This window comes from Caretta caretta, chromosome 5 (assembly GCF_965140235.1).
Source record: "Caretta caretta isolate rCarCar2 chromosome 5, rCarCar1.hap1, whole genome shotgun sequence".
In the NCBI taxonomy this organism is placed as follows: Eukaryota; Metazoa; Chordata; order Testudines; family Cheloniidae; genus Caretta; species Caretta caretta.
The window spans coordinates 74,985,886-75,009,888 of NC_134210.1; the positions used below are offsets into that span (position 1 = coordinate 74,985,886).

At 41.4% G+C, this 24,003-nt stretch overlaps 1 protein-coding gene across 6 annotated transcripts in view; it reads right to left on the bottom strand.

The window, feature by feature from the left end:
- SEMA6A (semaphorin 6A) overlaps nt 1–24,003 on the bottom strand; it is a 130,312-nt gene that overhangs the window by 69,223 nt on the left and 37,086 nt on the right. For 5 of the 6 annotated variants that reach the window (XM_048850069.2, XM_048850074.2, XM_048850072.2 and 2 more), the window contains exons 2-3: nt 4,191–4,328; nt 13–130 (exon numbers count right to left, since the gene is read on the bottom strand). In XM_048850069.2, coding sequence (XP_048706026.2) covers nt 13–130; nt 4,191–4,290 — 218 coding nt within the window. In that variant the 5' untranslated portion in view covers nt 4,291–4,328. Of the gene's footprint in view, nt 1–12; nt 131–4,190; nt 4,329–22,926; nt 22,946–24,003 lie in introns of those variants that run through there. The other variant, XM_048850070.2, reaches the window with a different exon arrangement.

The window sequence follows — 24,003 nt, forward strand, 5'->3', positions numbered from 1 at the left end:
AACACTACAGACCTAGCAGCAATGTAGAGGGTTCTGTTCATTATCATGATCAGCTGGATGTCCAGCCTGTGCCTTTGTGTGGCGTTCCGTCCTGGCTTGTGCCCCACAAACACCGGATACTGTTTTGTATCTGTGAGAAGGGAAAAGGATTGGGAGAAAGAAAGCAAAAAGACGGAGAGACACTCACATTATGAAGTCATATTAACATGGAATATCCCATCACCAAACCCACTGCCAGTATCTATAGTTCCTGCTCTTGCTGTCTCTCCCCACAACACAGCCTGGGGTACTGAAGTAATAGCACAGTGGATTGCATAGCTCATCATGGTTATAATCTTTGTTTGCAATTGTCAAGGAGAAAGCCATTATGTTTTTAGAAATGAAGAACTGTGATTTCTGAGAGCAGAACTGGTATAAAACTGCTCTGAGAGCTCTTGGTATAAAGGTACTTAGCACTTCCACACAGTTTTCCTTTCATCCCCTGCAGCGTTTTAAATGCTGTATGCTGCCTGCCAAAGTTTATCTTTCAGGACAAAGCTATTTTATGGTATAGTATGCAATTGTTTTCAATCTGTGGTCCCTGGACATCTGGAGGCCCGCAGACTATGTCTAAGGGGTCTGTGAAAGGTTGTCATTACCACAGTACAGTGGTTTCCAACATGTGATCCATGGACCCTGGGGGTCCGCAGACTATGTCTAAGATTTCCAAAGGGGGCGGCATCTCCATTTGAAATTTTTTAGGGGTCCGCAAATAAAAGAAGGTCAATTCCCCTATTTTATAGTAACCCATCTGTCACTGCAATGGCTATGCTGGCTAGTGGTTAGAGCAAAGGACTTGGCACTACTAGGTACAAAATTGCCAGCTTCACAGGTTTCCTACAGGATTGGGCTGCCAGTGCAGGGCAGCTGTATTTTTTGTACAAACTGTGGGTAGCCATTAATTGACCTTCATTTATTTATTTAACGTGACTGGTTTTGGTTGTATTTATTTATTTTTGGCAACCTGTCTGATACATCAGTTTTCCTGGCAGCCAGATGATAATGCTGATTGGAAGTCTGTACTGGTAGCCACTCAGCCTTTTCCCCAACTCTGACAGTCAGTGAGAACACTTATTCATTATATTCCAGAGCTCTTGTTGCTGGGAAGTCAACATGCACTGATGGGATCTACATACAATCTGTATGTAGATCCTATAATAGACACCCAGAAAACATTTCTGACAGAGTTTCTGTCTGTCTGATGCATTTGCAATGCATGTCTCTAGACGTAAGAGCCAGTCAACTAGCCAGCTCCCAGGAAGGCAATCAGAAAGACGCCCAGAAGACAGAAAGAAAAGGAGACTATGAGTAGGAGCAGCATCAGAAGGAAGAATTCCTGCACATTCACATAATGCAGTTAACTGGCATCCAATCAAGCATTAAGCCCTTTCTCCCCAAATCTGTTTGCTCCAAACAAACAGCGCTACCTTGGGGGGCTATTAGTGTAGATATTCTGCTTAATTTTCTCTGTGAACTCTCTCTAGGAGGATCTTCAGTGCTAATCTTGGTTGAGCTACTGACTCACTGTGCAGGCTTGGGCAAATCACTTTGTGTCGTCGTCAGCCCAGCTGTAAACTTGGGTACAAACAGGAACTTCCCTGCAAACCAGATGCTGCATCTGAGCGGAGCACTCCTGGGTAAATAAATTAACCAAACTCACAGAGGATTGAAGTTCAGAAGGTTAATCTTCCTGACCAAGATTTACTTGAGAAGTACTAATTTTTAACATTCCAGCTTTCCTCTGTCCAACACTGGTTCCTTTGTAACTGATTGCCCTTGTGTGAATTGGGGCCTGTATGTTTGCAGCCATTTGACATTCATAACATAGAAATAGAAGTTTCCCATGTTTTCCTCTGCAGAGGGGTTAAGATTGCTGACTTGCCATTCCTTACCACACTTTTACAAATGCAGGTGCCAATCCTGACAAGTGCTGAACACCAGGGCTAGAGTCACAAGGGGGATTTAGTTGTTGCAGTGTCTAACTTCGAGGTGCCCTGCCACCTCGTAGAATTCACAACCCCAAGTGAGGCGCCCAGGCTTCCTATACAATGTGTGGGGAGAGTTAGGCACCTAAAAATGGGATTCACAGAAGCCAGCAAGCTAAGCAGGCTGCCAGCTAAGCTAGCCAGTAGCAGGGGTGAAAGGAGGCCGGTACGGTGTACCGGTAAGACGTGGCTGCTGGTTCCAGCCCGTATGCAGCCAATGTTAAAGCACTATCGCGGCAGTGCTTTAACATCGCTGCCCCTTTTGTCCCCCACTCCCTCCCCGGCGGTCAGTGGGGCAAAAGGGGCAGCAGCCCCAGGCCTGGAGATTTAAAAGAGCCCGGGGCTCCTGGCCGCCGCTGTGGCTACTGCGGCAGCAGCCGAAGCCCCGGGTGGCGTGGGACAGGCAGTGTGGATGGGCTGGCTGGGGAAGGCTGACCCCCTCCAGCTCCACCCCTTCCACCCGAGGCCCCGCCTCTTCTGGGGACCCGGAGCCAGGCCCCCGTACTGGTAAGTGCTTAATGTTACTTTCAGCCCTGGCCAATAGGAAATGCTGAGGAGAGAGGCCTAAGCCCTGCCCCTCAAAAGGAGTTAGGTGCCTAAGTCTGGGCCAGAGGGAAATGCCTATCTCCCCTCAGGATTCATGGCTGTGAACCCTCTCATGGACTTAGGTCAGCCCTTTCCCAAGAAAAACTGAGTTGCAGATGGTATCTCACCCTTTTATTCAATAGTCCAGAGGTTAGAGCATTCACCTTAGAGATGGGAGACATTTGTTCAAATCAGGCAGAGGGGAATTTGAATACAGGTCTCACACCTTCCAGGAGAGTGCCCTAACCACTGAGTATTCTGGGGTGGGTCTCTCACAGTCTCTCCTGTTGATGCTGTTTCATTTTGTATAAAATAATTAAATACTCCTGGGCCAGAGTGGCAATGACTCCACAGCCTGGAAAGTACTCACCTGGGAAGGGGGAGACTCAAGTTCAAGTCTCTACACTAATGAATATTGAATTATTTATACAAAGTGGAATAGCTCCAACAGGAGAGAGAGCCCAGAAATTACAGCACTCACTTGCAAGGAGGAGCTCTGTGTTCAAATCCCTGTCTGGGCTATGTGTATACCTAATGGATCAGGCCACACAGGCGGGGAGGATGCCTACTTTGTAAACTCACTGGGGCACAGGTGTGAATTGGATGCCAAGCTGCTCGGCAGTGTTAGATTTCGTGGCATAAATTTATGCACCTCATACATTTCACAAGTGGAAACTTTGATGCCTAGGTACCTCCAGAGTTAAGAGGCAGCTGAGTGGGGATTGTGTGAATGCCAATGGCACCTGTTTGTTGCATTTCGGCTACTAAAGAGGCTGTGACATGCCTAAGTCTCCCTTGTGAATTTAGTCCTCGGAAGGCCTTTTTGGAAAAATTGTGATTGAACTGTGATAACCGTGATAAAGAGGAACTTAGTAATACTGAGGGTCTGAGCTAGGTGATCAAATGCAGTGCATGCTTTCCCACCTAGTCCAGCCAGTCCATCTTGATCCTGACTTGCAGCACCGTGTGCTAGCCTAGTCTCAGAGAGACTCCCCATTAAAGCAGGTCAGAAAATGGAGAATATTTATTGCAAAAATGTTGGCTTTTCACCAAAATGTTTTTTGTCAAAATCTTACAAACAGTTTTACTGCCCAAAATGCCAAATGGTAAAGTGGGACAAAGATACATCAAAGGCTGAGCAAACAAATCTGGTTATTTGTATAGTTCTAGAAAATCATTTCAATGATATGTTCTCAACTCAGCTACATTAGTGAGCTACACCTGATATATGGACTTGGTTGGTTCTCCAGAACTTTGCTTCTGGGGAGAAAGGTAAGAAACCCTCTGCTCATGAAAAACAAGCTTTCTTCATTTGTTGTTGGGTAGGATGGGAAACTGGACTGACTGCACTGCAGAAACTCCCGTCTGAAGAGTATTCTAGGTTATGGTTTTGGGGGAGCAAGCAGCTCATCAGTTCTGAAAACACAAATCAGGGCAAAAGTGCTCTGCTCTAGTTTTATCATCTGGGAATGTAATCTGGCTGATCTGAAGAGCTGTCAAGAAATAAGAAACATTCAGTGATCAATACATTCCTTCTTGGAGCTTGGGGGAGAAAAAAAGCACCAGGCCTTTCATACTTACAGTTGCCATGCGAAATACTGATTGGCTCAGAATCTTCTGGGAAACCAGCCCCAGCAAAGTGTAGCAGTGTGAAATATAGCAGCAAGGCTTCTGACCTCATAGTAGTTCAGCGGGGAGATTTTACTTCTTCACTTCACCCTGTGGAAAACAAACAAGGGCATAAGAGCTTCCTGTCCATTCTATTTTAACTACTGCACACAGAAAGTAGGGCTTGAATGGTCAACAGATAACAAAGGGGATTCTCACTATAAAGTAACAAATAAGTGTAATTTTTAAAAGGGCCTGCCCTGCTGGGCCACTTTTCTTTCATTCCTCAAGCCTCACTTGCCCGTATCAGTTGCGCCTCAATTTGGCTTTGAACAGATTTAAATATGCTGTGAGCTACCTGTGAATTTTCTGTCTCAGCTGATTGGACCCAATAAAGAAACTTTGTCTTCTGAGTCAATCGATAGCTGACACGAGTTTTTAGGGAAATACTCCATCTGCTGTTTCTTTGGGTAGGTTTACAGAATTAGATGATGACACAGGGCATAAATAAAAACCATACTACATTATTTAAGTTAAAAAAAAGTGATTAAGGGTTATACTGGAAGACTGATTCATATCCTGCAGAGTTGTGAATCAAACACAGAAACATGGACAGTTTGATGGAGCACACTGAATATGTCATTGGGCTTTACCATAAAAATAGATACCCATAAATTTAAGTACCATAAAACCAACACTCCAACTTGAAATAAAATAAAGGTGACTAGAACTGTCTAACATTATGGTTTTTCCCTCTCACGTTTCACCAATGTATTCATTCATTAATATTTCATGTGGTAAATAAATAAATAAATAAATCCCCAAATCTTGGAGATAAAAAGAACAAAAGGTGCCTGTGCATACAGTGAAAGAAAACATCATAATACAGTAAATAGCTCATAATTCCCAGGCAAATTTCACAGAGGTGCTGATCTGCAGGGGAAATCAGTCTAAAAGTGGGTTTTTCTTTTCATCCCTTCCAGGGTTTCAAACCTTTAATGCTGCGTGCCAAAGATTATCTTTCTGAACAAAGCTATTTTACAGTAGTATGCCAATCATTCAAGATTTATGTGCATAAAGTCAAACTTTGTAACCTAGATAGTCTTTGAAAGTTACTTTGGCAAATAAAGTGCTAACTTGCCCTTTTGCAACACCATTTAATATTAGATACCTATGTCTCCTTTTTCCATGCCAAAAAAAGCATTAACAAGTTCTGAGTGTTGCATTTTTACTTGCAATTTCACAGACACAGCTGGTTCCCAATCATTTATTCAATTGGAAACGTCACACTAATTAATTTGCCTTTTCTGATATGTGCTTTGAAATAAAATCCCAGCTCCTATAACTGAACTTCAGATGGAAACTCTGTTGAAGGGCAATGTGATCCCTCAGGGCTATAACTAGATGATTTATTATACTCCATGTTTGCCTATTATTGTTCACACACACCCTTGAAAACTTGGCTGCTTCTGTATTTTTATTAACCAAAGTTTGAACCCACAGAAAATAAACTCTGATGTGAGCCACTCTGTGATTAACTAACTGACTCCTCGACGGCCACACAGCATTAAAAGAATGGCAAAGGTACAACAGCAAGAGTAAGTAACACATAAAACAGAAACTGGCTGGCTATTATATTTTACATGAGGAAACATATGGGGAGAGCATAATGCGCAGGAGTCTCGAGAGACTTGGTTAGGCTAGTGGCCACCTGTGACTACTGAGGCAACTGTGCCTCCCCATAGCTACCTTCTTTCCTCCCTTCCCACATTTGTCTCATTCATCACCTGTTTCCTAGTGTCTAGACTGTGAGCTCTCTGGGGCAGGGACTATATCCATGTTTGTATAGTGCCTAATATAATAATCCTTGTTTGAGGTCCTTAGGTGCTACCACAACAGAAATAACAAATAAGAAGGAGAATACTCAAAACCACAGATTCCTCAGGGTTTGCATTCAAGGCAGGAATTAAAAAGAAAAAAGAATTAAGGGGGTGATTTTTGTCCCTTTTGAAATACAGTTTTGCCTTTACCTTTAAAGACTCATTTTTCATATTTGGTATGAAGTGCCTATTTTGTCTCGACAAGTGCATTAGAAGGTGACAAAACAAAGCATACTGCTTTACTATAACAACAAATTTCAATTCCTTCCTTCTTGCAAATGCTTTGGTCAAATGCAAAGCTCTTTTCTGAAATACAAGAGAGGAACAGTAATTTATCTAGAAGAAATTTAACCAGCAATTCAGTTTCTCAATTTAAACCCTTTTCACCCACAATATCAGTCTGCAGGCTGATAATTCAAACTTAACATGGCTTACAGTGGGACTGCAACAGAAGAATAGCTGCTTTATGTTACTCCCTATCAGCACATCATCAGCTAGCTAACAATGTGTGTATTATATGTGGAAAAGCATTAAGGCAGCATTGATAAATCTTGCCCATTCCACTTTAGAGCTTTAAAAACCTTTTTCAGGAGAGGTTGTGATATATCACTCCCTTCTTCTCACTCAACCTTCTGAACCGTCCCATGTAAACATGTAGACAAGAGGGTCTCCAGTCAGACTAATTACCTCTGTTATATTACCCAGTCATTTTAAGTAGAGTTTAACTGACAGGATTTTTTCTTCACATGAACACAAAGAGAAGACTAAGGAGTTTTCAGTTCTGCCATCTAACAGCTTAATAGTGCAAAGCTGTTTCTACACACAAAGACCTGAGTCCACAGAAAAAAGTGAGGCGTTGTGATGCTCAGCATCACAACGCCTAACTTTTCTAGGTGTCTAGAGAATCACTGTGATTCACAAAGCCTCAGTTAGGCACCTAAGCTCCCATACAATGAATAGGCATCTTATACTATGATTCACAAAAGCCAGCATGCTACGCAGGGAGCCACCTAAACTAGCCAATGGGAGATGCTAATGATAGGAATGTGTGCTAAGCCTCACTCATGTTTCAGAGATAAGTGCCTAAGTGCAGGCTGCAGGGAGGCCCTATCGCTCTTTGCAATGCCCATATGCAAACCCTCTCTTGGCATTAGGTGCCTACACCATTTTAGCAAGAAGCTGGAGAGGAGGAGGTGCTTCCCCCATAGTTTTAGCCTAGAGGTTAGGGATGTGGGAGACCCCCCAGTTCAATTCCCCCTCCCACTGAGGGGAGAAGGGATTTACCACCTCTCAGATGAGTGCTCTAACCATTGGGCTATAGGATATTTGGAAATGGGAGCAGGGTCTCCCTCAGTCTCTCCCGTTGAAGCTGCTGCACTCTAGATAATTAATTAAAGAGTCATTGGAGCAGGGGGACCTGATTTTCCATCTCCCACCTCCCAGCTGCGTGCTCTAACCACTTAACCTAAGTTCCCTCTAAGCTGCACAGCAGGCTTGTCAAGGGCCGTGTAGACAGGAGAGGAGCCTCATCCCTGGCCCCAGCCCAAGAGCTGCCCCAGTGCCGGGCTGTTGTGGCAAGAGAGGACTGGGGAGAGTCCTCTCTCCCCGCTACAGCCACGGGGCAGCCTGCACCCCAAACCCCTCATCCCCGGCCCCACCTCAGAGCCTGCACCCCACAGCCAGAGACCTCCTCCCCCCGCCCTGAGCCCCCTTGCACACTCTGAATTCCTCGGCCCACCCCCCATCACACATCACCTCTATATTGGTGCACATAACAAAATTCATGGATGTACAAAATTAGAGGGAACACTGCACTTGGCTATAGAGTCATGTTCGCTTGCTTGCACTCTCTGCCCCGAAATGTCCCCTTAACGGAGAGCAAGAGCACGAGCATGTGAATGACTCTAGAGCTTTGAGCACTCAACTGAGAGGTGGGAAACCCAGGATCCAGTCTCCCTGCTCCAATGACTCTTTAATTATTTATGCACAGTGCAAAATTTTCAACAAGAGAAACTAAGGGAGCCCCACATCATGAGTGGTTAGAACACTCACCTAAGAGGGAGTGAATCCCTGTTCAAATCCCTTCTCCCCTCAGGTGAACTGCGGGACTCCCATATTCCAGGTGAGTTCCCTAATCGCTGAGCTAAATGCTATGAGGGAACACCTCCTCTTTCCCAGGTATTTTGTGAGAACTCATCTGAAGGGCCCAATCTAGTAAACATGCTCACAAGGCCCCTACCAGATTGGGCCCTGCACCCAACTTAGGCAGCTGAATGCCTGTGTTCCCTGGTTTGTGAATTGCTCTAGGGTTTCAGCAGGAGATAGCTGCTCGGGTGCCAGTTGGGAGGCAAAAGTGCACATGCTTGGAGGCTGAAACATAGGTGCCCACGGAACTTTACCACAAAACGTAGGTGTCACGTGAGTTTAGATGCCGACAGGGTTCAGCGGGAGTTTTGTGCATCGTAGTGGTTCCAAAACTGGAACTTCGGCACCTAACTCGTTTCAGGCCAAAATCCTCCATCATTCTTAAGGATATTTTTATTTGTTTCTAATAAACATGGAGGCTGATTATGTACCACCCTACACTTTGTGTAGTCATTAACATTAGTACAAAGTAAGTTGCTCCCATTCTGCTCTGTTAATACATTACATCCACTCTTCGCTGGGGTAAATGCTTACAGAGCAATGGAGAACTGGATCCAAGGTGAGTCTATCAGCCAATGTCAGCTTTTTCTGGAAGGTAATTATACTAATTTAATATGAATTTTGGCATCCTTTCTGCAGAGCAAGATTTTTGTCCAGTTTCAGTAAAATTTTAGAAAGATGCTTGTTAGAAATAGTTACATTCCTTTCTAGTATAAATTCCCTTTTCAGCAAGTTCTCTGTTCTAGTTGGGCTCCTTTGAATGATGCAAGTGTTTTGACTTACAAGTGTGATGGAACTACTTCCTAACCAAATGTCCTTCCATATGCAGCATGTGATGAAGCACAAGTAGCCAGATGGTGATGCCCAGAGAGTACAGGTACCATCTCCAAATAATGGCTTTGTAAACATCAAGGTTTAGATCCTCAGCTGGTGTAAATCAGTGTAGCTCCATTGACTTCGATAAAGCTATGCCCGTTTATATCAGCTGAGGTTCTGGCTCCAAGAACTTCCATTCTTCCTATTCAAAAGCGCACATAGCTCCAACAGAAAAAGTATTAATTTTGGTAAGTGGGTTTTTGTTTGCTTGGTTTTTTTACTTGTAAACTCCGGAGACACAGCATGATAAATGCTTTAAAGTACTTGAATGAAAAATTCTATATCAATTCACAGTATTATTAGTCATTGAGCTAGTGAGGTTTTACGAAAGGGTATGGCTTGCTTTTGAGTTCTGAAGAACACAAACAAGCAGTCTGTTTTCTTGAATTCCTAGGACTAATGCAAGTATACATTGATGCAAGAGTATCTTGCCTTGAACTGTGTTCTTGAAGTTAATGGAGTTGCACAGATATTAGTGAGACGAGACTTTTCCTTAGTAAGTATATATTTCCCCCCCTCTTTGTTGTTGTAGTGATTAGGTATAAAGAAATCACATAATCTTTTGTCTTATATGCAAATCTGAGTCTCCTATGGGAGAAAACAGGGAAGTGTTGGGGGCAAGAGTTCAGCACAGCGTGGCACTGATCTTGATAAGGGCATTGAGGTGCTACTTCAACAAAAATAAATCAATAAAGTTTCTATATCTATTAGTCTCTAATTTATACATTGGAAAAAAACAAATTACTGGCCTCACGGAGTATTTGAAGATAGGAGGTAATAGTGTCCCTGGCTCAATATGGCTTGTGATATAAGGAGAATGGTTTGATTTTTTGAGCCAAACGCAATACATAACTTCTAGAAACCATGACTCTCCGAGCCAAAGAGAAAGACACCAGCATGACATCAGCCTTCTGCTGTCTGATCTTTTTTAGTGTTTAGTGAGTGATGGTTCAAGGCAGAAATGCTTGCAGAATAACCCTTTGGCTAAGGAAATGAATATATTGCTACTGCCATAATATCCTATTACCTTGTTGTGAGTGTGTCTGCACTGTATAAGAAGAGTTTGCCTTACTCTGCCCATATTACAAGTAAAATGTAAAAATGAAGTGCCGATTTCTTGATAAATTCTGTGAAAAGGTCAGTTTGGATCCTGAAAACAGAGGGATAGTTTCTGTTAAATCAGTAGCAGCTGCAAATATAGCTTAGCCCTTAAGAGCTACAATCTTCCATGTCAGAGAAACTCTGATTTAACTTTTCCATTCAGCTATACCCTCAGTTAATCAGGTATAATTCCAAGTAAAGTCAGAAAGCAGAACAATACCACCAGGGTTTTAATGTGGGTGTCCAATCATTTAAATGAAGACAAGATGTCTTTCCAAAAGATATGCTGTAATTCAAACCACAAACTATTGGGCTCAATGCAGGGATTACTTGGTGAAATCCAGTGGCCTGTGTTAGGCAGGAAGTGAGACTGAATGACCTTAATGACCATAAAAATTCATGACTCTATTAATGAGAAGAATACATATATATTTAAACAAATTAAAGGCGACAAGCTACCATCCTGCAAACAAGACTTGGAGTGTGTGTGAAATAAAATGTGCTGAAGAATCTGTGAGTAAGAAATCTAAGAGTTCAAGTCATACCTTCCCTCCAGGGAAAAGAATTTGAACCACTATATGAGGAAAGGAGACGGGGCCAGTAAAACCAGCAGAATCCATGGATCAACAATCCGGGGGGATACCCATAAATATCTGGAGAACAGGCTCTCTCATCACATTCAGGGGCCCAGCAAACATGAAAAATAATGAAGGGATGGGAGGAGGAATTAGACAACTTAAAAACATCTAAAAAGTTCTAAAAGGCAGGTTCATCTAAATTTGTTTGTTCATCTCTAGGTATAAAATTTCGAAAAGTGACTTAGGAACCTAAGTCCCATTTTCAAAAGTGATTTAGACACTTGGGAGACTAACTCTCATTGAAAGGTGTGTGTGTGTGTGTGTGTATACATGTCCCACTTGCTTTATATAAGGAGAATGCTTCCTAGTGGTAAAAGCAGGGTATGTGACTCAGTCACGTAGTCTGCATTCTATTCCCCACTCTACCACAGGCTTGCTATGTGTTGATGGGCAACTCACTTACGCCCCCCTGCCTCCAGTTGGAGAAACCTTTGGAAATCCTTTGAAAAGGCACTATTATAAATGCAGAGTATCATTATTATTATTATTGTTTACTACCTTCTAAATTCACAGTTTCTAGACAGAGAAAGACATGGCTCTATATAAGACAGAAAAGGAGGCTAGAAATAAAACAGCAATAACAGGAATGTAGCTTGCAAACCACAGTCCCTGTGAAAAGAGGAAAGCTAGGCAGGTGCAAGCAGCTAAGGAAGGTGTCCAGGAGAACATGCTATTGCTATATGTGATTTTTGGGTAGCAGTTCTGTTTTGTAAAAATTAGATCTCTATCACCCAGGTACCACTCTCAGGTGTGGTTGAGTGTGGCAGTGAAAAAGATCATACAAAGTGTCCTGATGCTCACTGGGGAATGGAATGGTGCCACAGGCAGCAGACAAAAAGGAATGAACAGAAGCCATGAAAGCTCAAGGGGTGCTTGCAGAGATCAACAAGCACTACAGTGCAGATGACACAGTGGTAATCATCAGGAAACTGCTTTGAATGCCGGACATTAGCACTGAACTGGCACACAGAAAGATGATGTCTGGGATGGCCAATTCTTTTTTCCTGTGATGATAATCAGTCACCTGAGTGCAGGTGGCTGAAACTACTCATGCCAGGTTCCTCTTCCTCTATAGCTACTAACCATCAACATCTCTCTATGATCCACTGTGCATCCATCATTCATCTTTCCCTCTCTTGTCCTGCTCCTGTTGTCTCTACAGCTGCCCACCCGATTCCTGTGGCCAAACATGTCTCAAACACTCCAGGTATCTGGCCAGTAAAAGAGAACCACTGATGTGTATAAAGTATAGCAGCCACCTGGGATGCTTTAATTTGCACACTGATTAGGGCCTCTCCCACATGCACATTACTAGGGGGCAGAGAATGCCACATGGTCCAGGTTTGTGCAGAGAAGCCCATATCCCTCCCACTTTCCATTGAACATGCCCTCTATTAACTGTAAGCTCATTTGGGCAAGGTCTGACCATTTTGTAGGTGTTTATATAGTGCCTGGTACAATGGCACTATATAAACAGCTGCTTTTGATAGCTGCTTTCAACTACCTGAAAGGGGGTTCCAAAGAGGATGGCTCTAGACTGTTCTCAATGGTAGCAGATGACAGAACGAGGAGTAATGGTCTCAAGTTGCAGTGGGGGAGGTTTAGATTGGATATTAGGAAAAACTTTTTCACTAAGAGGGTGGTGAAACACTGGAATGCGTTACCTAGGGAGGTGGTAGAATCTCCTTCCTTAGAGGTTTTTAAGGTCAGGCTTGACAAAGCCCTGGCTGGGATGATTTAACTGGGAATTGGTCCTGCTTTGAGCAGGGGGTTGGACTAGATGACCTTCTGGGGTCCCTTCCAACCCTGATATTCTATGATTCTATGATTCTATGAATGGCCTCCTTGTCTATGACCTGGCTCCATAGGGGCTACCACAATCAATCAATCAATCAATCAATCAATCAATCAATCAATAAAATAAAATGTGCACATAAATTCTGTGCACATCAGTTATACACTCCCCAAAGCACTCCTCACAAATTCGGGGGAATATATGGGCATCCTGTGATATATGCACTTTAGTACCATTTTAACTAGATTTAGCATTGCTTACTCATTTCCCTGCTGCAGGCTGCATCCCAGATATAACAATTGGACCTGGGGGATATACAGTGGTGGAACATAGGATATATTTTTCCTTATATAGCAAGTGACAGCATACACCTTTATTGACGAGAGTAATAAAAATCTACCTAACAAGTATGACCAGATACTACGTAATCATCTATTCAAGGATGTGTGCAACTTTCCAGTAAAGCTAGAGCAAACTTAAGGCTAAAATTGAGTTTCAAATCAAAATGCAAATATTTCTCAAAAACGTTTCAAGAGGATTTGGTTCTATTGTAGCATGCTGATGTTTGTGTAAATGTGAGTACTCATTTGCAGTGTTACACAGGCAATAAATCATATACTGCAATGTCAGCTCTGGGTGTTGTATCACTATCCCCCTGATTCAGCGACTGATAAGCTGAACAGATTTGCAAAACCCCCAGTCAGAACTGATAAACCTCTTCCTGAAGAAGGTGTCATGTCAGTAGGTAATGCTGGCTACCTATCTTGTAGAGATCATCATTACTGATCACCCCAGTATAGTACAAAAGGAAAATGTAAAGAACAAATGAAGGCTTTAATAGGAAGAATCTTCCTTTGACCTGAGTGACACAGTTCCAGTGATTACAGCTTTAATAGGATGCTGTTGTTCAGAGAGGGAACAGTCAGATGGAAGATGAACATCTCCCAGATGGAATTAGAAGTATCTCAGGCCTATCGATTCTGGTTGTAACCTTTACTGTAAACAATCTACAGGGACCTCATCAGCCACCTGTTAGTGATATTTGCATTGAAATACGGAGCCAACACAAATGAGAAAATGGCCACAGTTCCTTGCTAAAGCATCTGCTCCTCTCTACTCCTCTGGTTATCTGCTTGTCAGGGTATAAGAGGTACATGTTTTAGTGGAATGGATAATGCAATGGCAATAACCTGCTCATACGGCAAAAGACACAATGAACATGTTGTTTGTCTTGATGCTGATGGTAGTATTATATCATGCAATATATCACTTTCTATAATTGCTCAGTTTTATACTGAAAACAGGCTTGCCAAAACTGGCAAGAAAGCCATTTGTGCTTGCAGAACTATTGCCAGAAACATTTTCAATTTTATTTTTGGGGCAATAGGCCTGCATTAAAGAACAAAGGCAGTTGCCAAATTATTCCTGTTCCTTACCACCAGAAATACATACAGCAACAGATCTAACTTTAGAACGGCTTGTTCAGTCATTACAATGATGTCTTTATTATTTTAAATACACCTCACTTGTTTAAGAGATAAAAATAGCTATATTGATTGTATGTGGGCTTCAATAAACCACCTTCAAGATTTGAATTGATGTAAGAGCTAAACGTAACACTGCCTTTTGACAAGAAAGAACACTATCTCTCATATATACTTTGCTGTTTAATCTCAGCAATCTTAATAGAAAATAGATACACTATCAGCAATACCATTAGTCTTCTCAACCCTAAATTTACTTGGGAAATATCAGTGCTAGTCAATACACATTCTATTCTCTCTTTCGGTATATGGAATAAAAATTACACTGCAGCCTGTGATCCACAGGTATAGAGAGAGAATGAAATATGTTCTTCCTTTTTTTTATTATCGATAACAGCAAAGGTGAAACATGAAACCGTGCCTGTTTTCACAACAATATTGCCAATTGCCACTGATTAAAAATTTGACAAAGCCCTGCAGACGTCGTCTGAGCTGCTACATGTCTGCAGTAAACATAACTTCAGGATCAGGCAGTAATTCTAAAATAATCCCTCTAGTGCATTAAACTCTTCAGGCCAGATTCCCTCAGTTGCTCAGCATATGTCTCCTTTCATTATTGTGGGCGCATATTTAAATAGATTCCAGTCCTTTCTTCCATCTCCTCCCCTACCCAGGAAAACAAAAAAGTAATTTACAGTTGATATATGTCTGCACAACAGATCAAATCATATGAAAAGCATAGCATTATTCTAGACCAAAATTAGGATCCCACATAACAGATCCATTGTGTGTTAGAGTGGCTGACTGCTGCTTAACATAATCATAAATAAATATTTTTTATTTTGCATATTTGTTTAAAGTTCAAAACAAATATTATCTTTTGATTTGTGGCATTTGACTGCTTTAAGAAACACATTGTATTTGTTTGAAATGAAAATGTCCACCTTTTAATTTCCTGAAACAGCAGAGAACACATTTAAGTCAACTGTTAAGTAATCAGAGCACGTCATCTAGCTTTTGTGCAATTACTGATATGTAATGTTGGTCACATTAATGCAATCTAATCAGAAAAAAAGAGTCACTAACCTGGTTTGATTTTCATTCAGTAGAACAACAACTTTCTACAGTATATGTTTCAAAAGGTACTAATCAACTTTAGCTCAAAAGTGACTGAAACTCCACAGTCCAAAAAATATGAATCAAATTTACTGTAACCATCCCACAATGCTAATCAATTTTAAAAATTTAAATCATGGCTCAATTAAACCAATCACTTGTGCCATGCCCCCATGAAAGTGCATTACTTCCACAGCAACAATGGCAACTTTAAGATAATCCAGTACCCATTACATACCAGAATAGTCTAGTCCTGTCAATAACAGGATTTAGGCCAAATTTCAAGATCATAGTCTATGAAAGGTTGCTCAGTGAAATACAGCAATATTCCACTCAGGCAAGAAGACTTTTATAAATGTACATCACAACTTCTGAAGGAGAATGAGAAGGTAAAGGTAAGACTTTCCCCCTGGAAAGCAACCAATTCATCATGATAATTTATGTATGTCCCTGACAGATAAAAACTGCAGGTAAGCAAAGAGTTCTTGAAGACTTGTGTTTATACATTTATTCCCTTATTTGTTTATGAAATCAATTTTCTCTGGTTTCTTTCCACCTTTCAGAATGGCAAGAGGGAGACTGCTGTAAAAATAAGTAATGGATGAAAAACAGATGGAATCCCTAAGACAAATTTTAAAAGCACCTTGTAGGTAAGCATAAGTCGATGGTGACAACAAAACTGAGAGCACTACAGCAAGAATGAGACTGGAATGTTGCCTCCATGATTCCACAAACACTTTATCTCAGGTGCTCACATATCAAGGTGATGGGCATGTAAAATTTAGATAGATTGTCTAGATCTTTATTTGTCTTTAATTATTTATTTTTACTGGTAATTTGTGGAATCATATACTTTTCAGATCTTTTCATTAGTGTGTATGGCCATAAAGAAACAAACAAAAACCCTAAAGGACTCTGGACATCTATCTAGTTTTGCTTTTCCAAAAAGGGATGATCTCCAGGCTTGCAGTTACCAATCATCCAGTCCCTGCAGTCTGCTGGTAATTGCTAGTTGCAAGTGGCAGTCTCTGAGCTCTACTCTGCCTGAATTTATGCCCAGAAAATTACCAAATTATACATCATCTATAATCTTAACAGATTTATGGAGAGGTTGATACAAGAAATAATCCCATCCTTGAGAATTTTTTTGTGGAAAAAGGATCACTCGTGTGACCACATGGCATATTTTTCATCTATAGCTTCATTTCACCTACTTTGGTAATATGAAAAAAGTCAATGAAAGGAGCCAATAGCCATATTAAATGATCCTACTTCCAGGATACTCTTAAGACAAACGCTTATTGTCTGCTATGCTGGACACAAGGTTAATTACTGTAATCTAATTCATCTTTGGAAAATGTTATATGCAGATATCACCAATTAACCTCTAAATATAAAATCACAATTTCTTTAATTAATAGAACACTGCACAGTCACTCTAATTACCAAGAGACCAGTATCAAGAGGAAATATGAAATTATCTGATGTGAAGAGATTTGAAAAGCAGGCACAAAACTGAGATACTGATGGTCAGACAAAGAAAGGTGGTAATTCAGGAAGAGCTCAGACATTGCACTAAACAGGCACACTACATTTCTATGCAGGCATACATTCAGCACTGGTCTACACTACAAACTTATGTCAGGATAACTACGTCGTTCACGGGTGTGGACCTAATCCCTGGTGTAGACAGCGCTATGATGACGGGAGGACTTCTCTCGTCGACATAACTACCGCCTCTCGGGAAGGCAGAGTATCTATGTTGATGAGAAAAGCTCTTCTGTAGGCATAGGTAGCGTCTTCAGTAAGCGCTACAGTGGATAGCTGCACTGGTGCAGCTGCGTCGCTGCAGCACTGTTAATGTAGACATGCCCTCACCCATTTACTCTAGAGTACAAGCATCCATGTGCATTCATTCACACCTGTTTCTTGGGAGATTGAGAATAGTATAGAAAGGGAGCCAGAGCGACTCTGATAGCAGCCGAGAGTGCAAGTTATAGGAGTAATAACTCTGTTATTATGTACTTTACATCTTTGGAAAGGTTGAGGAAAAGATCCAGTCCAGCGCAGTGAGAGAAAAGGGGTCTACAGAGTATGAAAGCATGAACTGAAATGATGGGTTAGCTTTCTTGCCGGAAGGGGAAACCTCTAATCCAGTCTCTGGATAATTGGTAGAACAAAGCAAAGTCATTCTCCTCTCCTGCAGGAAATATTCTCTGCCCTTTCAATAACCTATACAGGGTCTTTGCAAAGGAAACAATGAATGTCACATGGATGAGTCAGCAGTCTGTTTCCAGGTAGCATGCTAGGACAGGCTAAACTATTCAGCCCGCCACTGTAACAACAAGACAAAAAGACTTCTGTATCATTGATGGTTTCTACAGTTATTTTAGGAATGACTGATTGCAGTCGTGTTCCAACAAACAATAATGAGATATATTGGAAAGGAAAAAACTTCGACGGCTCAGACACACAATTAAGTCTGATGCTGAAAACATTATTACAAATATTCTAGCTAATTTTGTAGAGTTAAAAAAATGCATATAGCACCAGACATCAGCACTCTGCCAAACTATGAAATTATATCCACCAACTCACTGCCAGGACAGGGTACTCACTAACTTTAGGGATTGATGTATGTTTGGATAATTTATTTGGTTTGTCTGTCATTGAAACTTAGTGCTTTTTCAGATGACTGAAGAGTTTTTCTCCTCCCCAGCCATAAACTTCATCCTTCGAAGCAGGCAAGGGGTGCCTGACAAGAAAAATTCATGAACATTTGTGAGCTCTCTGGCGTGGCTGTGTATTTTCTGGGCTTGCATGAATACTTCATGAATTGCCTGACAAAAGTATAATTCCTGTGTAGGAACAGGAACATTGTAGCTGCTGCTCTGTTGTTTCTCCCTCCTCACCTCTGCCGGTTATGTAATCTATATCAAGTAGGGCAGAGAGCGATTTCCTATGACTTTTGATGGGCCTCAATAACCTGGATGTTCAGCTGGTCAGTTGCCAGTGTTTGTTGATCTACAGCCAAGACAAGGATCTCTGCCAGCAGAGAGAGAACAGATTTTTTTAAAAAGCACAAAAGGAATTAGATCAGATACTCAAATAGCTTTTTAATGAGACTGCAGGCTGTATGTTTTTACTGTGGTAACTTGAAAAGCCTGGAGAGATCTTTGCTGGCATGATGGTTTCATGTTCTTGCCATAGACTCAGTCCTCCAGCCCTTTCTCATGTGAATAATACCATTGGCATCTATAGGAATAAACACATGATTACGAGCTGAAGGACTGATGTTTTCTCATTACTTTAGAGCAATGATTCTTTGGCTTGCCAGAGAAATGCCAAATACCAGTTACAAATAAAGGGCGTGGACCTGCTTCTGTTGAAATCAGTGGAAATTTTGACATTGACGTCCATAGGATTAAGCATCCACAACTCCTACTTGCTTCAGCAGAAGTCGTAGGTGCTCAACAGCTCTGAGCATTTGTCTCATGGAATGGATGATTTTGCAACACCTCTTTCATAAATCCCGTAGGAATCAACTACCTTCTCCTGGCCTTGTACAGCTTTATTGACCAATGTCCTGACTCCCATTCTCTCTGCTGAAATGAGGAAAGGCACATATTGCCATTCAGCTGCCCATGAAATATAACAGAATTCTCCCTTCTAACCAGCCTTCAGAGAGTTTCTGATGTCCTGAACAACAGGATCAATATCACCTATGTGATGATATATGGTTGCTCAGTTCAGAGGCTTTCAACTCTAATGCAGCACAGCCAACACATTATTCACAAGCGTTTAAGATTCACACTAAAAGAGGGATGTGTGTGCATATGTACAAAATTCTAGGACACGGTATCCCCTCTAGAACAGATTTTCAGAGAACCTTTCTCTCAGATATGGGATTAAGATAGTGTGAAGGGCCGGCATTATTTTCTCTTTCCTGCAGTTTTTGTGTGTGTGTTCACCAGTTCTGTTAGAAAAAATATTTTTAATTAAAAATCTTATTGTCTAAATCCTTTGTTCTGGAAGTATTGAGCATCTCTACTCCTGATCTCTACACTTTGCTCCTATCTCCTGACCCTCAGGACTGACTTTTCGTGGATATCCATCACAAAGCTGAATCAGTCAATGAAGCGGCTGCAGAATGACATAATACTCTTAAATCGGTGTGGAAAGCAAATTCTGAATTCAGTTTTGAAAACATTCCCACCAGGAACTTGATTGTAAGAGTCAGGTTCATCCCAGAAAGACCACCACTCGGCCAATCACAGCTAAGCAACACAGCTAAAAGAATCATCCACAGAATAAATGAAATTACAAAAATGTTGATGAATTATTTTGAATAACAAATACATTTTTAAAAACTTGAATCTACAAATAGAAAAAAGGTTGAAATTCACCCAGTACTTCATTATCACCTCTGCTGAGGATCTGAGTACACCTCCAATCTCAGGATCCAAGCCCTCTGTTCCTCGTTCCAGCCCTAGAACTGAGCGTGTTTCCCCCAGCAAGCAAGTGTGCACCTTTTGCTAAGGTTCTGGGCAAGCTACCTCCTCCGATAGAAGCTGAGTACAGCGACTTGAATGGAATCTGGAGGGATGTGTAAGGGTTGCAGGAGAGACGTATTTGGAAAAGGCTCCAGGAAGTCAGTTTGCACATAGTTAGGAAGACTAAGCTGCAAGTGGAGCAGCCATAAATTGCTTTAATAAATGGCCAGTTCAGTTTAATAAGAATGGGGAGTCCTCTAAAGTTATTACTGAGTACATGGTACAGGAAAACACTGAGCATGCTTTCTGTCCTAACCCCAAAAAGCTCCCCAGAGTCTCCTCTCCATCAGAAGAGCTAGATATAATGACTCCCTCACCTACAAAAGCTAAGGATGCTGCCTCCCTTACACCAGGAATTGAATAGCCCCCCACCTCACACCCAGACACCTCTTGAAGTTCCGAGCTCTTCCAACCTCTCCCAAGAACTGATATATCCAAATTGTCTTGTCTGCCCATTTAGACTGCAAGTTCTGAGGGACAGAGACAGTCTCTTTCCCTGCCATTCAGACACTGCCAAGTACACGGTCAGTGCTTCAAATAACTAGGATGCTTTGGATGGCCAGAAAATGGTCTTATTTTATTTCACAATGCTGGAAGGTACTTTTTGATTTGCATTTGTGTAAATCAGGATTGTAACATTCACTTAGGGGAAAACAATGGTAGGTTTTGCAGAAGAGGTGTGTTTTAAGGAGAGACTACAATGGAAAGATGTGATTATCTTTTGCACTGAGGTGTATAGAAAGCTGCCTTCCCCTTTCTGGGAGCTGAGTGCGCTTCCTCCCCTCACCTCTTTCTTCCCAAAGAATGAAGTTCACTGCCTGCTCCCCCATGGAAGTGGGTGACCTGCCTCCCCTTCCCCTTGGAGTGGAATGTGCTGCTTCTCTCCCCCTGGGAACAGCTGAGTAATATGAGCCCCCCCCCGCTACAGGAGAGAGGGGCAGTACCCCAGCAGCATTCTGCCTGACTGAATATGCAAATGGTGACAAAAATCTAATTTGTAACATTTTCCACTTCAGTTTCTTCGAGTCACAATCTTTGTTTGATTGTTATGCATGTTTAGAAATGAACAGAATTAATCATATAAGAAAAAATGCTGGCCTAATATAAACTGCATAGTGTGGCTTAAAAAATGCAAACATTTGAAAGCATTCTCCTTCTTTCTGGATTTTTTTTAAACAGGATTTATTATAACTTTGAAAAAAAAATACATAGAGCCATATAAAACCTTTCATTTCTAATATGCTGCTTTCAAGGTATTTCTAATGTAAACACAGACAAAAGGTATGTTCTCCTTTATGACAGGCCTGAAATAAAGCAGCTCTAATTAGCAAAACCAGATGCTACTTAGAGTTAAGGCAGTGTGACTGCTGGGATAGGAAACCTATCCCCTCAGCTTACCAACAACAGCCTCCCCCATCCCTGGCTCATCCTCTCTCTTTGACTCCGGTGACCTGTACATTAGAAATTTGATTACTAATTTACTCCTAACCAACCGCACACCATAATCCAGGGGTTACCAGTGTCCTAAAAGGCTTTAGTGACACTGTGTCAGTTGAAGGAAAGATTGCAGTATGAGACCCTGTTCACACCAGTGCTTGTAACTGGGTTAGGAACCATTTTCACACATAAAGTGATGGTTGTAACCCAATTTGTGTCTACCATACATACAAATTACAAACCTTGTGCAACATCCCAGTGCCAGAACACTGCTGGGAATTAATCTGTGCCCTGGGATCAACCAGATTGCTTAACTGGAGAAAAAAATAAATAAATAGCCTTGGCCACACTGGACTAAACCATCCAGGATGTAACCCTTAATTGCTATTTATATATCTCCCGAAGGAGTGGTAGAGGTCTACAGATCATAAGAAAACAGGTTCCTGCCCTGTAAAGCTTACAATCCATATAAACAGACAAAGAGGAAAAGAGGGATAAGAGGTGAAATACAGGATTTTTTTTTTCATCAAAGCATGTTGAAAGTGGTCCTCACTTGCAATTCTGCCGGTTTAAACTGGGTAATTTTATTTAGTCGTTTTGATTTTTAAATCACCAGTTTTAACCCTGAGCCATGCCTCGCCACCCAAGGCCAACACTCTGACAAATATATAAAACCACTGCTCCTCAGTCCTGTAACAAGGCCTTCAAAACCCTCAGCATGCACATGGAAATGTTCACTAAAAAAGATGAGTTACTGCTAGCACAGTTTGTGTTCCAGCAGGGACATGGCTTGAAAGTACAGTTTCCAGTTCAAGAAGCACAAACGTGATGATTCATCTCTCTGGTAACAGTCAACTCATAATCATGTTTTTGTTTTCCTCATTACTGAATGGTCACTCAGAGCTGCATTTTTTAGGTGCATTGACAAGAGCTACATAAATACCAAGAGGACTGCTGTGAGATCTTTATCCTGAAAAGTTGCCATCAAAAATAGAGCAACAATTGGATAAACAGTGAAATCATTATTAGAGAAGCTGGAACAGGTTTAGAAACCTTTGAAGATGGGTCAGATAGCTGAACCCCATCCTTGATCCAATAACAATGGAAGTGCTTTCCGGACATATTTTTAAATCCAACACAAGTGTTTTCATTTGTCATGTAAAATGAATAAGGTTTAATTGATTTTAATTAATGGTTTCTGGCACCTGTATTTAAGAAGGATATGCCAGTGATCACTACAAATTCACAGTTAAAAACAAAACTCAGAAACAACTCCTTTAGATAAGGTTAAGATTTAACATACGAACAATTACTAGCTGATCCAACTGATGGAATAAGGTTTCACTCAGGAGTCATTAATTTTTTAAGCCTCAGTTCTAGCAATGATGAAAAGAACCATACTAAATATTGTAATGATTTTTTTTAAAAGTCAGATTACAAAAAGATGGTGTGCTGATGACCAGGGGAAAGAAATAAACCATTGCAGCACATTACAGCTTTCTGTTAAAGTAACAGCTGGTTCTTGTATGATATAAATAGCAGCTACGACTCCCCTAGGATCTCATTGTTGTGTGAGTCTATATACAAACGTCACTGATGTCTCTCAGGGACCACGGGAGCTTTGAAGGTCTGTTTGAGCAAACTATTCTAACCCTCAGATCCCTTCTCTGAAAACAACACTTACCTTCTTTTCTAATCTGAGGAGTGGCTAAAGCCTTCATGCATATCTTTCATTGAAGAACTTAGGCCAAGTCTACAATTTCAACTTTGGCAATTTCTTCCTTCTAAGTCAGTCCCCTGTAATGAGAAGTGACTAAAATTAAGCTTTTCAAAGCTTATTGGTACATATCTCTGGTTTCTAAATGCAATGGGGACTTATGAAAGACTAGAGGGTATCTGATTAAAGAAATACGTACATCCATAGGCCTTGCCTTGTGGCCTCCTCCTCCCCATCCCCTTATTTTCCTTGATAGGAAGACTTACACTACATGAAAATTTGATTCTTGGGTAAGCCGAGTCATCTAAATTAGCTTAATGAAAGAGATGACTTTGTGGACGTCCCTTTGATACTGATTAGGCTCAAGTATCCACTCAGCTAATGAGGAGCGCAAGAGTATGATAGCACTTGTGGAAGTGTCACAGCTATACCATTTACAGCCATTTACTCATCACTGGCTCATATCTTATATCCCCCTAGTCATAATCGTAAAAACAGGCAGGCTTCCAAAAGCAAACAGCAGCAGCTAACAGCCTAAGACATGATTGACACAACATAAAAAAATCTGTGGGTACTTTACTCACAGCCCAGAACTCAACATGTAAAGGAGATAAGCCTTTGTGTCCTCAGCTTTCAAAGCAGATAACCTGCTGGCACTGTGAATGTAATTATACCCACCCTAATAACGATCTGTTCAATGGCTGCCTACTGTGGTGCCCAGACAGGTTAATCACATTGCGTCCTACTGAAGAGAAAAACCTACCTTCCTTGTCACTTGAAACATGGGACATATTGTGCGAAGGGAAAGTCTCAATGAGTGTTCCCTCTATAGGCTGGACGACATTCTTCAAAGCTTGAAGGAAATTATAAAATTTGCCAATATAATGCATTGCTCTTGATTATACAAGGATGTTTAATCTACAAGAGCATCATTATTAAGGCTGCAATTTAGTCATGGAGGTAACGGAATATGTGACTTCCAAAGACCTCCGTGACTTCAGCCAGCATTGGCTGAGAGCTGCAGGGTCCCCTGCCTCCTGCCTG